This window comes from Equus quagga, chromosome 6 (genome assembly GCF_021613505.1).
Source record: "Equus quagga isolate Etosha38 chromosome 6, UCLA_HA_Equagga_1.0, whole genome shotgun sequence".
Classification (NCBI taxonomy): Eukaryota; Metazoa; Chordata; class Mammalia; order Perissodactyla; family Equidae; genus Equus; species Equus quagga.
The window spans coordinates 131287002-131305988 of NC_060272.1; the positions used below are offsets into that span (position 1 = coordinate 131287002).

At 46.5% G+C, this 18987-nt stretch overlaps 1 protein-coding gene across 6 annotated transcripts in view; it reads left to right on the forward strand.

Annotated features, from left to right (window-relative positions):
* DNAI1 (dynein axonemal intermediate chain 1) overlaps nt 1-18987 on the forward strand; it is a 56596-nt gene that overhangs the window by 11353 nt on the left and 26256 nt on the right. For 5 of the 6 annotated variants that reach the window (XR_006889106.1, XR_006889107.1, XM_046664706.1 and 2 more), the window contains exons 2-9: nt 6776-6808; nt 8333-8431; nt 8628-8708; nt 12580-12706; nt 12993-13102; nt 13341-13457; nt 14751-14810; nt 16117-16251. Coding sequence is in view for 4 of the 6 variants with exons in the window: in XM_046664706.1 (XP_046520662.1) it covers nt 6776-6808; nt 8333-8431; nt 8628-8708; nt 12580-12706; nt 12993-13102; nt 13341-13457; nt 14751-14810; nt 16117-16251 (762 nt within the window). In the remaining 2 variants the exon portion in view is untranslated. The remainder of the gene's footprint in view (nt 1-6775; nt 6809-8332; nt 8432-8627; nt 8709-12579; nt 12707-12992; nt 13103-13340; nt 13458-14750; nt 14811-16116; nt 16252-18987) is intronic. The other variant, XM_046664708.1, reaches the window with a different exon arrangement.

An 18987-nucleotide genomic window follows, 5' to 3' on the forward strand; every position in this document is an offset into this window, starting at 1 on the left:
GTAGGCTCCCTATAAGGACTTCCCAGGACCCAGACAACACATTTTTCAACTATTCAATAAATGCCCTCATGATGGGACTCAATTGCCATGCATGGCAGACCCTGATAGAATAATGAAATAATGACAACCACAAAGTCCATACGGCCACTGTTACCTGAGGGCTTACTGCGTGCCAGGCTCTGAGTTAGGTGCTCTTTGTGCCTTGTTTTATTTTGTCCTCAGAGCAACTCTTAGGAGGGCACTAATATTTTTCTCTACCTCATGGATGAGAGAATGAGGATTAGAGACTAAATACCTTGCTCAAGGTCTCACATATACTAGTTCATGGCAGAGTCAAGAATCCAGCCAAGGCTTACTCAGAGCTTCAGCTTTTAAACCCTCCCCTGCCTTGCCTTCTGCAGCCTTACGTGAGAAGGGTCCCACAGAACTGGCTTCTGCCCTCTTGGGCTTCCAGGGAGGCGTGAGCCTGCTCTCATATCCCCTTTTTCTGCATTCTGAGCACTGTGCTAATAACACTGCATTAACAGGAAAGAAAAATCTCTTTAACTGTACTTTGTTGATTTAAAAAATTCTTAGCATTTTTAATTATAAAAGTAATGCATATTCACATTTAAAATATTAAAACCATGACAATGAGTATAAGGTGAACAGTATTGTGCCCTTCCCCACAATTCCCCAGTCTCATTGCCTTGACTAAACACTATCAACAGATTCCATATATTCTTCCAGAAATTTTGTATGTATATGCAAATACACACACACACATTTTCTTGTTTGTTTTTTTGTTTTGTTTTGTTCCCTATTTTATTTTTTATTGAGTTACGATCGTTTACAACCTTGTCAAATTTCAGTTTTACATTGTTATTTGTCAGTCATATTATAGGTGCATGACCTCGCCCTTTGTGTCCCCCTCAATCCCTCTTTCCCCTGGTAACCACTAATCTGTTCTCTTTGTCAACGTGTTTGTTTGTCTTCCACGTATGAGTGGAGTCATACAGAGATTGTCTTTCTCTATCTGGCTTATTTCACTTAATGTAATACCCTTGAGATCCAAGGTTGTTGGAATGGGACGATTTTGTCATTTTTTATGGCTGAGTAGTATTCCATTGTATATACATACCATATCTTCTTTATCCAATCATCAATCGATGGGCACTTAGGTTGCTTCCACATCTTGGCTATTGAATGCATATTCTTAAAGTAAGCAGATGGGTCATCTATTCCTGTAACTTGCTTTTTTATTTAATAATATACCTTGGAGAACTTTCCATAAAAATACATAAAAGTTTACCTCGTTCTTTTAAAAATATGCATAATATCCCATTGAATGGCTATACAGTAATTTATTTAACTAGGCCCTTGTTGATGAACATTTAGGTTTTTTCTATTCTTATTTTATTTATTTGTTTATTTATTTTTTAAAGATTGGCACCTGAGCTATCTATTGCCAATCTTTGTTTTCTTTCTTCTTCTTCTTCTTCTTCTCCCCAAAACCCCCCAGTACGTAGTTGTATATTATAGTTGTAGGTCCTTCTGGTTGTGTTATGTGGGATGCCACCTCAGCATGGCTTGATGAGTGGTGCCATGTCCACTCCCAGGATCCGAACCGGTGAAACCCTGGGCCGCCAAAGCAGAGCATGTGAACTTAACCACTCAACCATGGAGCCAGCCCCTAGGTTTTTTCCATGTTTAAAAATATTATAAATAATGCTGCAGTGAGCAATTTTTTACATACATCTTATGAATGTGTATGAATATTTTTATAGGGAAAATTCAAGAAAGTGGAGTTGCTGAGTTGAGGGGCATCTGCATTTAAAATTTTGGTAGATATTGCCAAATAACCCTATAAAAAGTTTGCATCAGTTGACACTCCCACAGTACTGTAGATAGTGCCTGTTACCCTTCATCCAGTGTTTAAAAATTTGAGATCTCTTTCAACTACACTTCCTGAGCGCCTTCTGCATACCTTAGACACTGCACTAGGTTCAGGGATCTGAAATGCAGTCAGTGTAGCTAGAGGAAGATTTGTTGGTGAATTACTGTTCCTTTGGGACTAAGAGCTTTTACCCTTTTAGAAACGGAAACTGCAAGCTGGTGAGGTATTTAGTTTCAATTTAGCTTAATGGAAACCTGCTAGTGAGTTTTAAAATAAGGACCAAGACAACTGAAATTGTAAACGAAGTCTCCCAGGACCCAGGAAGGAGGACGCAGCATCTGTGGGTTTGCATGCTTCGAAGAGCCCCTTTCCAGGAACAATCATGCTTCAGCATTGAACTCTTGGGTGGAGACGTGAGCTGCCAAAGGCTCTAGTCATCCCTAGGGTGGGTGCTTCCTAGTAGGCAGCCACACAGATCATGTGTGGCTGAGGGCAGAGCAGGGTCTATAAATGGGAATATAATGCTGCCAACTATCATTTATTGGGTGCAAACCCTGGCCAGGAGCCACACTGTGCATCAACTCATTTAATCCTCATAACAAACCTATGATTGTCTGAGAGAGTGTCATTATGATGCCTATTTTAAAGACAAGGATACTAAGGTTCAGAGAAGACAAGTAGCTTGCCTAGAGTAATAAAATTAGTAGGTGGCAGAGTGGGGACTCGAACCCAGGTATGGTTGAACTTCAAAGGCCTTATTTGGGCTCCATGGGAACATCTGATCACATACTTATTTTTAAATATTATATCTTCATGATAGGGAACAGCTTAAGAAGTTTTGATCTCCTTCCTTACCCCTAAAATATGCTCAGGGCAAATGGGTTGCTTACATTGTTCAGTGGGTCATATGCCAAAACAGGTCCAAAGCAGGTAGCAGTAATAATCATCTGTTATATTGACCAGAATTTTCACTTTCAAAGCACCCTCCCATGGCTGTGGGAAGAAAAGAGCAAGAGATGAGGTGGGTGCTATGCCAGGGAGCTTGGGGTTCATCTCATGGCAGGCGGGGGGGCCCTTGAAGGCTTTACATCAGGAGAATGACATAATCAGATTTATGTTTTAGGAAGATCACTTACAGATAGTGATTAAAGTTTGGGTTTAAATCCTGGTCACCTTTGGGTTGGTTACCTGATCTCTCTATGCCTCAGTTTCCTCATCTGTAAAATAGGAATAATGATAGCTCCTACCCCATAGGATGGTTGTGAAGATTAAATGTGATAATTTACATAAATTGCTTAGTAAATGAATGGCCCAGAGTACATGATCAACAGCTGGAAATGGTGATAATGATATAATTATTGGAGTGGAGAGAAACTGGAGTCAGGGAAATCCAATGTAGTTCGTCAAGAGATAGTAAGGGCCTGAATTAAGGGGGCTTTAAATGGAGAGGATAGTTATGAAAGATATTAAAGAGATAGAATTGTTAGACTTTGAAATATGGTGCTAATGTGAGGGTGAGGAAAAGGCAGGTGTCTTTGATAGCTCCCAGTTTCCAACCTGAGTGACTGAATGGATGGTGGTGCACTTCAGTGAGATAGGAAATACTGGAGGAAATGGAAGTTTGGGATGGAAAAGAACATAATGATTGGGGTGGAAAAAGAACATAATGAGGTTGTTTTTTAAGATACTGAGTTTGAGTACTGTCATCAACTTAAACGTGAGGTTCCAGGAAGTCTAAACCACAGACACAGATTTGAGCTTTGTCATGGGATGGAAGATGAAGCTCTGGGTGGGGGTAAGAGCACCCAAGGGGAGTGTGTAGAATAAGAAGACTAACAGGGGATCAGGCATGTATCCTTAGAGGGGTCAAGGATATTGAGAAGGAGCTACTAGAGAGGTTGTTGACATGGAAATGAAGGTAGAGTAGCAGTTTCAAGATAGAGGGAGGGAGCCCTTAGCAATGTCTGGTCTTGTAAGAGAACGGAGAAGTGACCACTAAGCTGCTGAGTTGTTACCAATGACCTTCGTAAGGTTAGGTGAACTCGATCCAAGTGCTAGTTTCTGTTCTAGTGGTCCAAAGATGACTAAGACACAGTTCCTGCCCTCAGGATGCTCACACTAAAATCTGTAACAATGAGAATAGAAAAATGCTCTACTATGAAAGAGTTCAGGCTGGGACATCTGTTATCCCATTGATCACCAGGGTTAATTTGGTTAATTTGGCATGGTATTCTGGATGGTTTTCCTCTTCCTGCCTCGCTCCTCCATTGACATCGTCCCTTGGCCAAATAGAATGACCTATCCAAGAGAAGAAGATGATCTTTGGCCAATAGTATAAGAATTGTGGACCTCCCTTGCTGGAATCACCAAGCTGCCTCCAATGTGTACTGCAGTGTTGTTTTTCTTTTCATAATACTGTCCCCTTTTGACAACCAAAACCCAGAGACAACAGAGTGTCTATTTGAAGATACATTTCATCCTTCATCTCACAACAGCTGGTACTTGTGGTGATGGAAGGTGGGGCAGACCCTTGCTCAAAGTGAGGAAAGGAAGAGTAGAGGGAGGTGGGAAAATAGTGATAATATGTCAGGGTGGGATATAGGACCAGCAGAGGCTAGCTGGGTAGGGTTTGTTAGGCAGAGATAGTGGGGTCAGTGAGGGGAAGGGGAAGATGGTATTCCTGGCAGGAAGAATGGTAAAACGGTAAAAGGGAAGGTGGGAAAGCACAGGCCAAGCTCAGGACATGTGAGTAGGCTCTCTGGACTGCATTTCAAAGAGCTGGCACCCGAGGGCTGGGAGAGCAGGCTGGAATGGAGATGAGGAGCCAGATGATAAATAGAATTCCGAGGGCTGGGGGAGGAGGGAGTTTGGGCTTTCTTCTTCTGTGGTTTGATGGCTTCTGGGAGGAACCATCCAAAGCTTTTCAGGAATTCAGGCTTGTCTGTCTCAGGCTCCTCCTTATGGAAAACCAAGAGCCCAAAGTGGCAGCCTGACATTCAGACTCCTTTGCCATGGTTGGGAAGTCAGGGCTGTAGCTGATTTCATTGGCCTGTTTTGCATTTATTATAGTGTGGCTTTTATAGTGTGTTAATTGAAATATTTCCAACTGCCAAAAACAATTACACTCAGATTGCCTCGTCAGTTCTTTTATTGCCAGATAAATGTTTTACAGACATATTTACAGGGGGCAGTGGTATCTGGATCTCGTTTTCTATTTAAGCCTGGCAGTTTGGGTTGGGATTGACCCTCCAGTGCTCTGTTGTGGGCCAGAAAACGGTTGGACACTGTGACGCTTCCATCCTGTTACCTTAGGGATCAGAGGCTCTTCAAAGGAAAGCAGCTTTCTGGCTCCTGCGTTTTAGCCTCAGAAAAGGGTTCCCATCACTAGAAACCTTGGCAACTTAGCAGAAATCTGAATCCTGCTGCATGCCCTACCAGCAACAATCCCAGCCCAAGCTGAGACATGCTCTCCTCTCCCCTGAGTCCCTTCCTCCCCACCACCAGCAAAGCCTCTCCCACAGACCCTGTCATGTAAGTGCCCTAAGAGTCCATCTAATCTAACTCCCTCACTTTGCACTGGGGAAACTGAGGCCCAGAGACTTCCCCAAGATCATACAAGTGGTCAGCTAGAGTTGGGAGCGGAGGTCTCTGTCCACTGTGTCATGCTGCCAACAACATGTGCCTTTGGCTTCTCTACTGCCTTGACCCTCCTTCAGTGCTCTAGGTCTGCCTCTGTCAGGAGCCCCTCCCTCATGTCTCCTGCACCCACTGATCTCCCTCTTGTCCATCATCTGAAACAGCTATTTATTCTGTATATATGCTGCAGGTTTTTGCTTGTTTCTTTGGTGAAACATTTTACCGTCTCTCCCAGTGTTCTCCTCTTGCCTTTGTAAATGCTGTGCTCTTCTTCTGAAAAACATTTTCTCCTCTTGGACAACCTGTACTTGTCCTTTGATACCCAGCTAAGAAACAGCCCCCTCTGGGGGCCTTTCTGGCATACCCCAGGCCGGGTGGGTGCCTTTGTGTGCTCCTATAGCACCCTGGGCACACATCTCTCTACTGCTGGGACACAGCAGGCTTTCAAAAGGACAGGTGCAGAGTGAGCGAGTGAGTGAGCAAGCGAGCGAGTAGGTGAGGAGCCCTGACCACACTCATCTGTCCTCCGCAGACCCTGAGCAGACTGGGGTAGGGACCTCATCTCTCTCTTCAGCTTTGTCCCACTGCTTGGGTTAGTCCCTGACACATAAATAGATGCACAACAAATGTTTATCAAGTTGAATTGAGCAGGCTGCTCTGGGGACATAAAATTTTAGCATGTTATAACTGGAAGGTCATCATATCCAATCCTATGCATTTTACTGACAAGGAAACTGAGGCCCAGAGAGGAAAAACATTTTTCCCAAGGTCACGATTACTAATAGGTTTGACGGCATTCATTCATTTACATTCAATAAGTATTTTGAACACCTACTATATTCTGAGACCACAGAGTACAAAACAAAGTACCTACTCATAAAGAGCTTACATTCATTCCAACAAGTGTTTATGAATAGACTCTGCCCTCACAGTCCCATTAATGCCTAGCACACAGCTGAGCACTTAGACTATGCTTTTAAGAAATGTTTGTTGACCTGGTTGCAAATGATATATGCCCAGTGCTCTCTTACCTCTCCATGGGTCAGCCCCACTGATGCTGGAATGGGCTTGCCTCAGATACAGGACCTCCTTGGCTGGGCTAAGAAGCATATGTTGCCTCTGAGAAGATGTTTTTGAGACTTGGGACAGCTCAGTGTCCTTTGTCTGTGAGGTCCCTGGCTGGAAGCCTCCTCAGAGTACTGTTTCTGATATTCCCACGGTGACTCACTCATGACTCGCCTCCTGTTTCTGTTCTTCTTTCAGAGCGTCAGTGTGGGCAGAGGAACCAGGAAGCGGGTAAGTCTGAGACCACCACCCTCCCAGCAAGAAGCTAATAGCAGTTGTTCTCTTGAAAATATTAGCTACATATTTTTAAGAAAATTCAAATGAGCATAAAAACACTAAAATCACCCTTAAGCCTACCACCTCAGGAAGCCTCTTAGTTGACATGTGAGGTTATATCCTCCCAGACATTTCTGTGCATAAATAAGAATTACGTGTATTTATTTTTAAATGGAATCAAACTGTATGTGTTATTTTATAATCTGCTTTTTACATAATATATTTAGAGTGCTTCCATTGCCAATAGATAGACTTTTATAGCATCGTTTAAAATTACTGCATAATATTTTACCATATGTTCCTTAGAGCCATACCGTAATTTGTTCAACCATGCCCCGTTGTTGGACATTTAGATGTTTTCTCTTTTTCATTAATGATGAGCACTCCTCCCACAAACATTCATGCATTTAAATCTTTGGGCATATTCTTGGTTATTTCTTTAATATAAATTCCTATACATAGAAATTTGGGTCAAAGAGTATAAACATTTATTAGGTTTTTGGACAAATATTTCCAAACTGCTCTTTAGAAAGGTTGTACTAATTTATGGGTGCCCATTTTACCACAGCCTCACCAATACTGGATATTAGTTTTGTTTCGTTTGGTTCATTTGTTTATTTTTGGTTTTCACCAGTTTTATAGTGAAAAAATTGCCTTGTTTTATTTTGCACATCTTTGATTGCTAGTGAGGGTGAATTTTTTTTTTTTTCCTGAGGAAGATTCACCCTGAGCTAACATCTGTGCCAATCTTCCTCTATTGCTTTGTATGTGGGACACCTCCACGGCATGGTTGGTGAGTGGAGCGGATCCACACTCGGGATCTGAACCCGCAAACCTGGGCCACCAAAGCAGAGCGCGCGGAACTTTAACCACTCAGCCACGGGGCTGGGCCTGAGGGGGAGTATTTTTTAATATATCATGGGCCACTTTGGCAAGGTGTTTGTCTAACAGGGAAAGGAAAAACTTCTAGCCCTTGATTTTTTCATTCCAAGGATCTGACGGGACTGTAGGCTTCAAGTTACCAAGTACTGAGAGTATAGCTGTAAGAGCCACGTTAAAGTGGCAAATTGGAAGGTAAAATATGAAGTAGAGTTGAAGTAGCTTAAAGAAGAGCTGGGCATCCTCTCATTTTGCGTAAAGCCCTGCCTTTGTCAGCTGGTCCTGGTGGTTAGCTTCCAGGCTGTGTGGGAGGCAGTAGCGGGGAGCCAGCTTTTCTTGTCCCACTACTGGGGCCAAGGGCCACCACAATGTTCCAGCTAGCCCTGAGGCCCGGGCTGAGATGGCCATGATCTTCCAGGCAGAGAGCACTCTGGCTTGAGCAGCTCCTGTGGACTCCTCTCTGTTGTGCATTTTATATTCTGTGTGTTGGGACAGAGCTTGGCTTCAGGGAGGATTGTGAATAAAGGGGATTCCTGCAGCACTGCCTGCTTGTCCAAGCGGATCAGGCCCTCCTGATCCTCACGTGAGGCTTTTGTCCAGGATGAAGATTCAGGGACTGAAGTGGCAGAAGGGGCAGATGAATGGGCCCAGTCCAAAGCAACAGTTCGACCCCCCGACCAGCTGGAGTTGACCGACGCGGTGAGTGAGCAGCGCCCCCACCCTTGTTCCTTCTGCCTCCTCCAGCCTCAGAGATGTGTTCTTCCACAGTTCTGATTAGGAGCCTGCACAGAACCTGGGTGTGAGGTGTCTGCCGATACCCTGGGGGATCTGCTCAAGCCTCAGAGCGGGTAGGGGACTCTCCGTGTAGGACCCTTTTGGTATTTCTCTCCCTTAGGAGCTAAAGGAGGAGTTCACCCGGATCCTGACAGCCAACAACCCACATGCACCCCAGAACATCGTCAGGTACAGCTTCAAAGTAAGTCATCTCCCTGGGGCAGGGGCCTCTCGGTGCTCCTTGCTGCTTTGCAAAAGCCTCTCAGCTATTCAAGAGACCAACTTTAAGCCGAGATCCTTGGCTGGAACCTTGGGATTTTCAATGGAGTTTTCCTGAGATTTTCGAAATTTCTTTATGAATCTCCTTTGCAGTCTTGCTAATTGCATTGTCTTAAGTGCCCTGCAGAGTCAGTCTTTTCAAGAACCCTAAAGTGAATTATTTGATTAGAAAAATATTCTTCCAGTATGTATAACATGTTTTTACTAATATCATCTATTGGGTCTTCGGAAGCTGAGTGTTTCTCCAGCTGACACCTAGGTGGAGTACAGGCTCCCTCTGGACCAGGACCTGGTCTTTTCCTCCAGCATTTCTGCCTGGGAGGAAGCCCTGCAGGCTCCCTTCTCTGCCTCTCCTGACATCACAGCCAGGCAGGCCGCTGACTCCATCAGGGCCTTCCTTTGGTATGTGTGGCGTGGGCACTTTCTCACTTGGTAGACACCTATGTTGCACATCATTAAGGGGTACAACACTGTTTTCAGCCATAGCAAGATCAGCTCCTGTGAGGACTGATGGAAGAGAACTTCCAGGTATGATATGAGTTAAAGTGGAAGCGGTGCATATGTTTTTTATTTCATTATTTTACGATCCATTTGTTCTATGCTTACTGTGCTGGTGTCAGATCCTATATTAGAACTTTTACTTAGGATATCTCATTTAATCATGTTTCTTTTGATATAGGAACTATTTTTCTCTTCGTTTTATAGAAACCAAGGTTAAATTAGATAAAACAAATTGCACAAATCACATAGCCGGAATTCAAAGCAAGATTTGAACTAGTTTGTCTTACTCCAAAACAACATTGTACTGCTTCTTTAAGAAGATTTATTTATAGATAGATATGTAAACTATTTTGAATATATAATAGAAACCCATGGTACAAATTTCAAGAGATTCAAAAGAGCAATGAAAATACAATGAAAATGAAACCTCCCCCCCGCCCAACCCCGGCATCCCCTTCCCTGGAGACAACCACTATTACCAGTTCCTTTTTTTAGACAGTTTTATTGAGATGTAATTTCCATACCATACAATCACCCTTTTAGAGTGAGTCATTCAATGGCTTTTACTATATTCACAGGTTATGCAACTATCACCACAATCAATTTTAGGACATTTTCATTTCTCCCAAAAGAAACCCCGTCCCTCTGAGCTGTCGCGCCCCAGTCCTCCATTCCTTCCAGCCCTAGGCAACCACTAATCTATTTCCGTCTCTATAGATTTGCCTATTCTTGACCTTTCATATAAAAGGAATCATGCAATATGTGGCCTTTTGTGTCTGGCTTTCACTTAGCCTTGTTTTCAAGGTTCATCCATGTTGCAGCATGTATCAGTACTTCATTTCTTTTTATTGCCAAATAATAGGAATATACCATCTTTTGTTGTATGAACATACCACCTTGTATGAGTATACCCTATTTAATTTATCCATTCATCAGCTGATGGACATTTGGATTGTTTCTGCTTCTTGCTTATTATGAACACTGCTGCTATGAACATTCATATAAAAGGTTTGGTGAGGGGCTGGCCCCGTGGCCGAGTGGTTAAGTTCGCGCGCTCCGCTGCAGGCGGCCCAGTGTTTCGTTGGTTCGAATCCTGGGCGCGGACATGGCACTGCTCATCAGACCACACTGAGGCAGCGTCCCACATGCCACAACTAGAAGAACCCACAACGAAGAATATACAACTATGTACCAGGGGGCTTTGGGGAGAAAAAGGAAAATAATAAAATCTTTAAAAAAAAAAAGACAGATCGAAAAGTTCTCATCACAAGAAAAGAAAATTTAAAAAAAAAAAAAAAAAAAAAAAGGTTTGGTGAACAATTTCTTGAACACGCTGCTTCTTGTTTAAGACTGAGTAGTAAACCCCTCCACAAAGAGATTGGGACAAATCCAAATGTCTTTCCTGAGAGGTTCCACTCCTGAGGTGTGCTAATGGCCTCCCTCGGGCAGCCCATATGGGCAGAGGGGCAGAGGGAAGCCACCTCTCCCTCCCTGAGCTTACGCTGGAGTGTGGTGCACTCTGTGGGCTCCTGTCCTTTTGACCTCTGAAAGGTCTCTCTGGGACTCAGTGCACGGGCCGTAGGAGGCATGCCACAGGCGGAGGATTGGCATGCCTTGTGGGTATCAGTGCACTCCTCTTGCCCTCTGGGAAGAAGAAAACCTTATTAGAAAAACTTCCTTTGAGTCAACTAGCAGCTGGGTAGCCCTAGGCTCCCAGGCAGGCTCACCTTATCCAGCCTTCCAACAGCCTCCCGGGCCTGCCTGGCGTCCTCCCACAGAGCTGGTCTCCGTCTCTTTGGCCCTTCGGTGAGATCTGAGGGCTTAAGGTCTCCAAAGCTCCTCCTTTCCCTTAAGTGCTGGAGTGGCATGCACATGATTCAGATCTAGGCATGCCTCCCCTCCTTCCACAGAAGGAATGGAGTGTGAATTCGATCCCTAAACTGAAGCAGAAGGTCCTAGTCCCTGATGGGGACAGGATGAAGGTGAAATCTCAAATGACAACTATATGGATAATTTATTCCATGGGAACCTCCATTGTCATAGTAATAGTTACTATTTTTATTGAGCACTTGTATTTAGCACTTATTATGTGTCAGACACTGTGTTAATAAATTGTTTTCATTATTTTCAATACTTAGAACTATCCTGAAAATTAGATATTATTGTCCTAACTTTACAGATGAATAAATGGAGGCTTAGAGTGGTTAAGCCCAAGGTCATGAAGATAATAGGGCCAGAATCAGGATTTGAATCCAATTCTGCCCACCTCCGAAGACCCTGCTCTTAGCCACTGCCCTGCCCCATCTCGCCATCCATCTGAGTTACTGAGAAAGGAAGGGCTTTGGGGTGACTTTTTAAGGCAGAGCTTCCTAATCTGCGTGCAGAAATAGTCATCACCCTCCAGGCGCAGATGTGTCTGCCGCAGCTGGAGCCCAGGGGCTGGTTTCCTCCGCAATGAGTTTACCCCAGGTGCCATGCAAATGTAATCACTTTCAAGATGACTTGACCAGGGTTGGGAAGAACTGTTTTAAAAGAAGGGAGCAGCCTCTGGTCTCAAAATCAACTTTCGGACTAAGATGCTGGTCAATAAGGAGGCACTCTCGAGGAACCAGACTCTAGGCTCTATGAAAGCAGAAGTCCTGTCTGCTTTTGCTAAACTTTACATCCCAGGCACCTGGAAAATACTTGGCCCATTGTGTCTATTCAAAAATTATTTGTTGATGGAGGAATGACCAAGCTTGCCTGGGCTTTGAGCCTAGCCCTGCTTCTTATTTGCTGTGTGACCTGAACAAGTGCTGAACACAATCCTCTGGATTTCTGTGGTCCCCTGGTATGGAACAGGGGGACTGGGGAGTTGGTTTCTCTGAGGATCTATCTAGCCCTGGCATCCACTAAGTACTAGGGAGAGAGGGCCATGCCCGGTGCATTTGATGACTATGTGTAACCTGCCTGAGGTTTGTGGTGAGACGGATGAGCCAGGATCCCTTGGTACAGATGTAGGAGACAAGGCCCCTGAGCCAGTGATAGGTAAATCCAGAGCTGCTTAAAGTTGGAAGGAAAAGATATCTTAAAATAAGTCTCTGATGAGAACTTAAAAAAAAAAAAAAAAAACCGAAACATTTTCATTTCATTTGCCTCCTCTTCGTTAAACTGGAATACACGGGAAGCTTCAGGTTAACTGAGGATTTGGTGGGTTATATTTCCATTGATAGAGACGGACTATCTCAGGCTTTAGAGAATGACTCCAGCCCTTTTGGGGACCCCTGGTCTGACTCAGCCCCCTCTCTTCTTAGGAAGGCACGTATAAGCTTATTGGCTTTGTGGACCAACTGGCAGTTCACTTCAGCCAGGTTGGGAATCTGATCCCCAAAGACTCAGATGAAGGACGGAGGCAGCGCTACCGCGATAAGTTGGTGACAGGTAGGCCTCTGGACGAGCCTGAGGCTGCGGCCTGGAGACTGGTCCCCTTACTCTGATCACTCCAGGGAGTAGATCATTGAGCTAGAGCTTTGCAGAGCCTCTGTTTACATAAAGTCCAAAAGCTGGCTGTCCTGGACAGGTCTGGGTGGGAGGTAAGCCGTGGGGCTCAGGCCAAGGAGAACCCTGGGGCAGGCAGGGTATGAAAGGCAGGAACCAAGAAGGTCTGCCTGCCAGGTGTTGGGGGAGTGGGCCTGGACTCCAGCCTCATCAGTAGTGTCCTACCAAGGTTCTGAGGAGTCTGCCAAGTTGGTGATTTCAGAAGCGGAAGTCGTTGAGGAAGAAGACGAGCCCAAGGAAGCGGAAGCTGGGAGTCAAACAGACGTTCCTGCAGCTGAGGCACAGTAGAATATCGCTCTTTCCCTCCCCTTCCGGTCCAGCTGGGGGAGGAAGCTTCCAGGTGTCTTGTTCGGGGTGGGGGCTGAAGAGAAGTTAGAGCTGCAGGCGCCAGCACCTCTGGCCTCATCACCCTCTCCCACTTGCATCCTATTCCAGGACACGACTTCTTTCACTCCCGATATTCCCCACCATCTTCTTCTCACAGCCGAGTCCTCGTTCTGTGGGTCTTTTCTTCTAGGCAGCTGAAAAAGTGGCAGAAGAATTGATGACTCCCAAGCAACCCAAGGAGCGAAAGCTCACCAACAAGTTCAACTTCAGCGAGAGGGCCTCACAGACCTTCAACAACCCTCTCCGGGTAGGGCAGCCCCTACCCCAGCCCCTTGACCTCACAGCTTGCATTGTGCATGGCAGGGAAGAAGCAGGCCTGACCTAGCCCCAGCAGCCCTCAGCCTGGCAGGATGACGGGGCAGATGCCACAGTTTCTCTCTCCAAGGAGGGCTGGGAACATGTGTTCAGGTCCCCGCAAGCCATCCAGGCAGAAATTCAGAGGGAGGGGCCGGCCCCGTGGCCAAGTGGTTGAGTTCGAGCACTCCGCTTCAGCGGCCCAGGGCTTTGCCGGTTTGGATCCTGGGCACGGACATAGCACTGTTCATTAGGCCACGCTGAGGCGGCGTCCCACATACCACAACTAGAAGGACCCACAACTAAAATATACAACTATGTACTTGGGGGATTTGGGGAGAAAAAGCAGAAAAAAAAAAAAAGAAGATTGGCAACGGTTGTTAGCTCAGGTGCCAATCTTTAAAAAAAAAAAAAAAAAATTCAGTGAGAACAACAAAGAGACTGGAGCCCTCCACCTAGAGACTGAAACTTGAACTGAGCTTTGAAGAGGAGGCGAAAGTTAGGATCTGGGGAAGAGACGGGAGGCCAGAATGTCCCGGGAGGTGGGGTAGGAGCCAGTTTGACTGAAGTTGATGGTCTCTGTGGTAGACTAGCTGGCAACGGTTAGAGAAGTTCACTGGCTTATAAACATAAAGAACCCTGAATACCAGGCTGAAAGAACCCCTAAGAGCTTCAGGTGAGAGACTCACATATGTAAGGCAGTGTTTGACAGAAATGAATCTGTGAATGGAGGGCAGAGGTCTACAGGGCGGGTTTTTGGCAGCTCCTAATCACCATGTGTGGTCCCTATGCTGACATTTGGTAATCTGGGTGATACACAATGGAAAGGGGGTGCATTCCCCCCAGGGAGCCAGAGACCCCAATACTGGGGAGAAGAATTCTCAGGGTAAGAGATATTAGCCCAGTGGTGCACCAGAGGCTGACCTCTGTGTCCTGTGTCTGAAGGCAGGCCACAGGCAGGTCTGAGCATCCCCCACTTGGAGTTTTTCTTGATTGAATCTGGCACTATGAGGCTTCATTGCACCTGCTTTCTAGCTTAGGCCTCTTCTGAAGGAGGCTTGGATGGAAAATGTAGGCTTTCTTTGCTCAGGCTCCTCTTTGCTTTCCCAGTTCTGTGTCACATCCCTCCCTCAGCTCCAACCAAATTGCTTCACCCATAGATATACTGGGTTAAGTGAGATATATTGGGTTAAGTGAGAAGTTGTTGAGGGCTTTCTGTGGGTTTCCTGTTGTCACTGTTCTCTAGGACCGAGAGTGCCAGATGGAGCCTCCTCCCAGGACAAACTTTTCAGCCACAGCCAATCAGGTGAGACCCTGGGCCTGTCTAAAAGCCATCACTGTCCCATCCCACCCCTCCCACTCCCCACCCTATGCATCCTTGTCTCACTTGGCAACAAGGAAGACTGACATGGTCAAGTATTCCTCTGGCAGTCTTCCCTCCTCATCCATCTGCCTCTTTGCTCCTTGTGCAGGCTCTGAATATGAGACACATGAGATGGTAGGTCCCTACCCAGTGGGCTCTGCTTGAGCCACATGCCCCCCAAGGCAAGATGTCTAAGGGGGAAGCAGGCATGTCTTCTGGAAGTTCCTCCAAGACCACAGGAGAACATGTGTTCCCATGGACTCTCTGCAGCCCATGGCACCCCATGGCTGACTCTGAAGTGTTAGCACTCTGGCCCTGCCCTTCTAGCACCCTTCAGTGTTCCTGCAGACCCTCCTTCGCCCTCAAGTCTTACTGGATAGCCATGCGGATTGGGCAGGATATTGTGCCGCGAGATCTGAGCTCTGCTGCTCATACTGTAAGATCCTGGGCAAACCGTGTCACCATGGTTTCTCAATGCCTCAGTTTCTTTCTCTGTAAAGTGAGAATGATAAGCTGCCTCACAGGGTTGTTGGAGGGCTCTAAATGAAATAACAAACATTGAAGTACTTTGCATGTGCAGTACTGGCCTGTGGGTAAATTATTAAATGTAAGGTGTGCCTATCTGGCCTCCAGGTGGCAGTGACTACCCGGCTCTGGAGAGTACACAGGGTGATCTGGAGCATTTGCCCAGCCCCAGATCCTTGCTGCTTCCTCTGCTACTATCCTTGAGCTTCTCTTGCTGTCAGATCCGGTTAGCAGTGGTTCGCTTACTTTTTGTTTGTCTTTTTATGCTGAGAAGGTGTGGTCAATGCTGTAGACAGCAAGCCTGACCCAATATGTTTATCCCATCTTCATGGGGGGAGACATTTTTAAATTTCCTACTTCAGAGTCTCATAAATCACCAACAAAAGTGTGAGCTAGCCAGATGTTTGCTCATTTGTTCTGCCTGGTAGTGGATGTAAGCTGCAACAATACTGATCTCCAGCTGACAACCCAGCCCTTGGACTGCAGAGTGGATAGGCCCAGCACAGAGGTGCCCTGAGAGCTCCTTCATTCCTGTCCTAGGGCTGACAGTTAGCAGGGAAGATAGATATTGAATACATAATTATAGTTGTCTAAGTAGAGGATGAGATAGAGGCATATGACAAGGGTTGACATGGTTCACTTCTCAAGACTTAAAGCCTAAAGAGGAGCTGGCTAGGTGAAGGTTTTGCCCTGCAATAATCCCTCTCATCTCACCCTTGCCTAGTGGGAGATCTATGATGCTTATGTAGAGGAGCTCGAGAAACAAGAAAAGACCAAAGAGAAGGAGAAGGCGAAGACCCCAGTGGCTAAAAAAATGGGGAAGATGGCCATGAGGAAGATGACATCTATGGAGTCCCAGGTTTGGTGAGGGGTCCCATGGCTCTGTCACAGAGAATGACTAGGTGCGACCTTGGATCCTGGGTAGATAGTAGTCTGGCTATCTGGGAAGGTTTCACAGACACTTAAAAGGGGATGGGGGGACTAATGTTGAAGTATGACTAATTCTCTCCTTGTGGGAAGATGAGGAGAGCTACAACTACCTCTGACATTCCACACTCCCCCCAATTTTGTATAGGTCTGGAGGCTAGAGGGATTCAGGGTTTTTGGGTCAGGGGGTGCCTTGGAACACCTGGGGAATCTTCCCAGGGCATGGTAGGCTGTGAGGATAAGGAACCACCTCTCTGGGCAAGTGCTCATGGGGTTTGGGAGGGTGATTTGCTCTTTAACCTTCAATCCTCAGGTTTCTTTGCACTTAATTCTTTAGGTGAGTCTTCAGGGCCACGAGCCAGGTCAGAACTGATCACAGGTACCAGCAAGTCCTGGCCAATGGGTGTGGCCACCGTGGGCTGGATTTACCATGATGAGCTATGTAGGAGTTATTATAGAGGTCATGGTTGGGGGGCTCATTGTAGGTGTAGCCAGCATAGGTTTGGGCTCATCATGGAGTTACAGTGATTCATCACTGTAGGGGGGGTCACCACAGGGAGATGCTGAAGGGCTACACTTGTCCCTTCAATAGAGAGAAGGCTGGCTCAGGAGCCAGAGTCCCGCTGTTGAGATCAGGAGGAGTTTGCTGTGCGAGGGAGTGTGAAGGACAAGGTCCACAAGAAGCCCGGGGCTGAGTTCAGCACCGCGGAGAGCTCCCAGGCAGCTCTCAGGAAAGTGGCTCCTGCTCCACCCCAGAATAGAGGTTGGATCAGTTAAAAAGTTCTGCTTCCTTTGTCTGAGGTATGCCCACTGCCACTCGATTCCATGTTCCTGAGAAAGCCACATTTTAGGGGAGGTTTGGGAGCTCCCTGCCTTGGCTTAGCAGGAATTGCCCCAATCAGTTTCATTCAATCAGACTGAGCACTTGGTTATCATGACCATGCTGGGTACTGGAACCCTGAGGTGAAAGATGGATGCCCTGCGGGTGCCCTGTCCAGAACATTGACTTCCCCTGGACCATTCCCTAGAGGTTAGAGGCTTCAGGGCGCTGTTGGCCTGGGTCAGAGTTCACATGAAGATCCATCAGGGGTTTGGCTATAGCCTCTGTGCTGGGGCCATAGTTACAGAAACCCTAACTGCAGTCACCAACACCCAGGGACCAGAAGAAAGGTCCCTGTGGCTGAGACTGAAAGCTGTCCTTGGGTCTAAGCCCTGCCAGAGTTGGTGTCTAACTAACACCCTCAGGGAAGTGGAACCACACCCCTCTATCACACTGGGTCCTTCCAGTTTGGCTGACATGGCTGTGATGCAGGTGGATTCCAGTCCTCTGGACTGAGAGGACACTGAGGGGTATAACATACCCCACCCCCGCAGTGAATACTTTAGTGTGCAATCTCTCCCCAAAGGAACTGAGCTCAAACTGGGAATCCCAAGTACTGGGCCAGGCTGTCTGTAGGATAGAGTGGGTGTGGCAGTGACCTTCCCCTTGGCTCAAACCCATTGCTTGAGCAGAGTGACATCCCTTTCTGAGAGAGCTGGGTGTGATTAGATTGGTATAAAACTCAAGTGTGTGGGAGGAGAGAAAGCAGAATAAATTCATGACACTCTGTAGGAAGGTCTGCAATGATAACTCTCAGGTTTCTGTCTTGTTAATGATTTGAGTGAATGTACAGAATGAATGAAAGCTTGTCTGATCTGAAAGATTAGGGCAGGAAGGGGTGAAAGGACTGAGAGTCCACACGTTGAGTCAGAACCAGTAAAGAGCTGTGGCTGTTCAAGTAACATAGCATCTGGAACAAAGGAGGTGATGGTCCGCCCTACTCTCTTCTCAGAGTACATCTGGAGCCCTGAATCCCCCAGGACCAGGAGAGGGTAGTCAGGCCAGGGAGGGACCGGCTTTCTGTGTGGGGCTGACAGTGTGGGCCCTGGAGTCCACAGACCTGAGTTTATATCCTGGCTGTGCCACTTATTAGCTGAGTTTTTCTGAAACTTCAGTTTCCTCATCTGTAAAGACATCCTAATGATACCTACTTTGTAAGATTATCACGAGAACCCAAGATAATGTGTGTACGGCCCCTAACATAGTACTTAGTTGGTACTGACTGATAGGTGTTGGCTGTTGTAATTAACATGCCATGCAGCCAACAGAACCGGGAGGGTTCGCCTGGAGAAGGGCCAACTTGGGGAATAAGGCACTGTCCTCCCACATCAGAGGAGCTACCACCAGGCACATACTTCTCTGTGGCCAGAGGGCAGAGTTAGGACCATGAGCAGAAGACCCTGGGAAGTTAGGTTTCAGCTAACAGGCTGTCTGCCCACAGAAGATGCTGCCTGACACAGGAGAGTCGTTTGCCAGGAAGTTGCCAAGGGGAAAGGATCCTGTTTTGTGTCAAGAGTGGGGGAGGCGTGGGGCCGGCCCAGTGGTGCAGCGGTTAAGTATGCACTTTCCGCTTCTCAGCAGCCTGGGGTTCGCCGGTTTGGATCCCAGGTGCGGACATGGCACCAATTGGCAAAAGCCATGCTGTGGTAGGCATCCCACGTATAAAGTAGAGGAAGATGGGCATAGATGTTAGCTCAGGGCCAGTCTTCCTCAGTAAAAAGAGGAGGATTGGCAGTAGTTAGCTCAGGGCTAATCTTCCTCAAAAAAAAAAAAAAAAGAGTGGGGGGA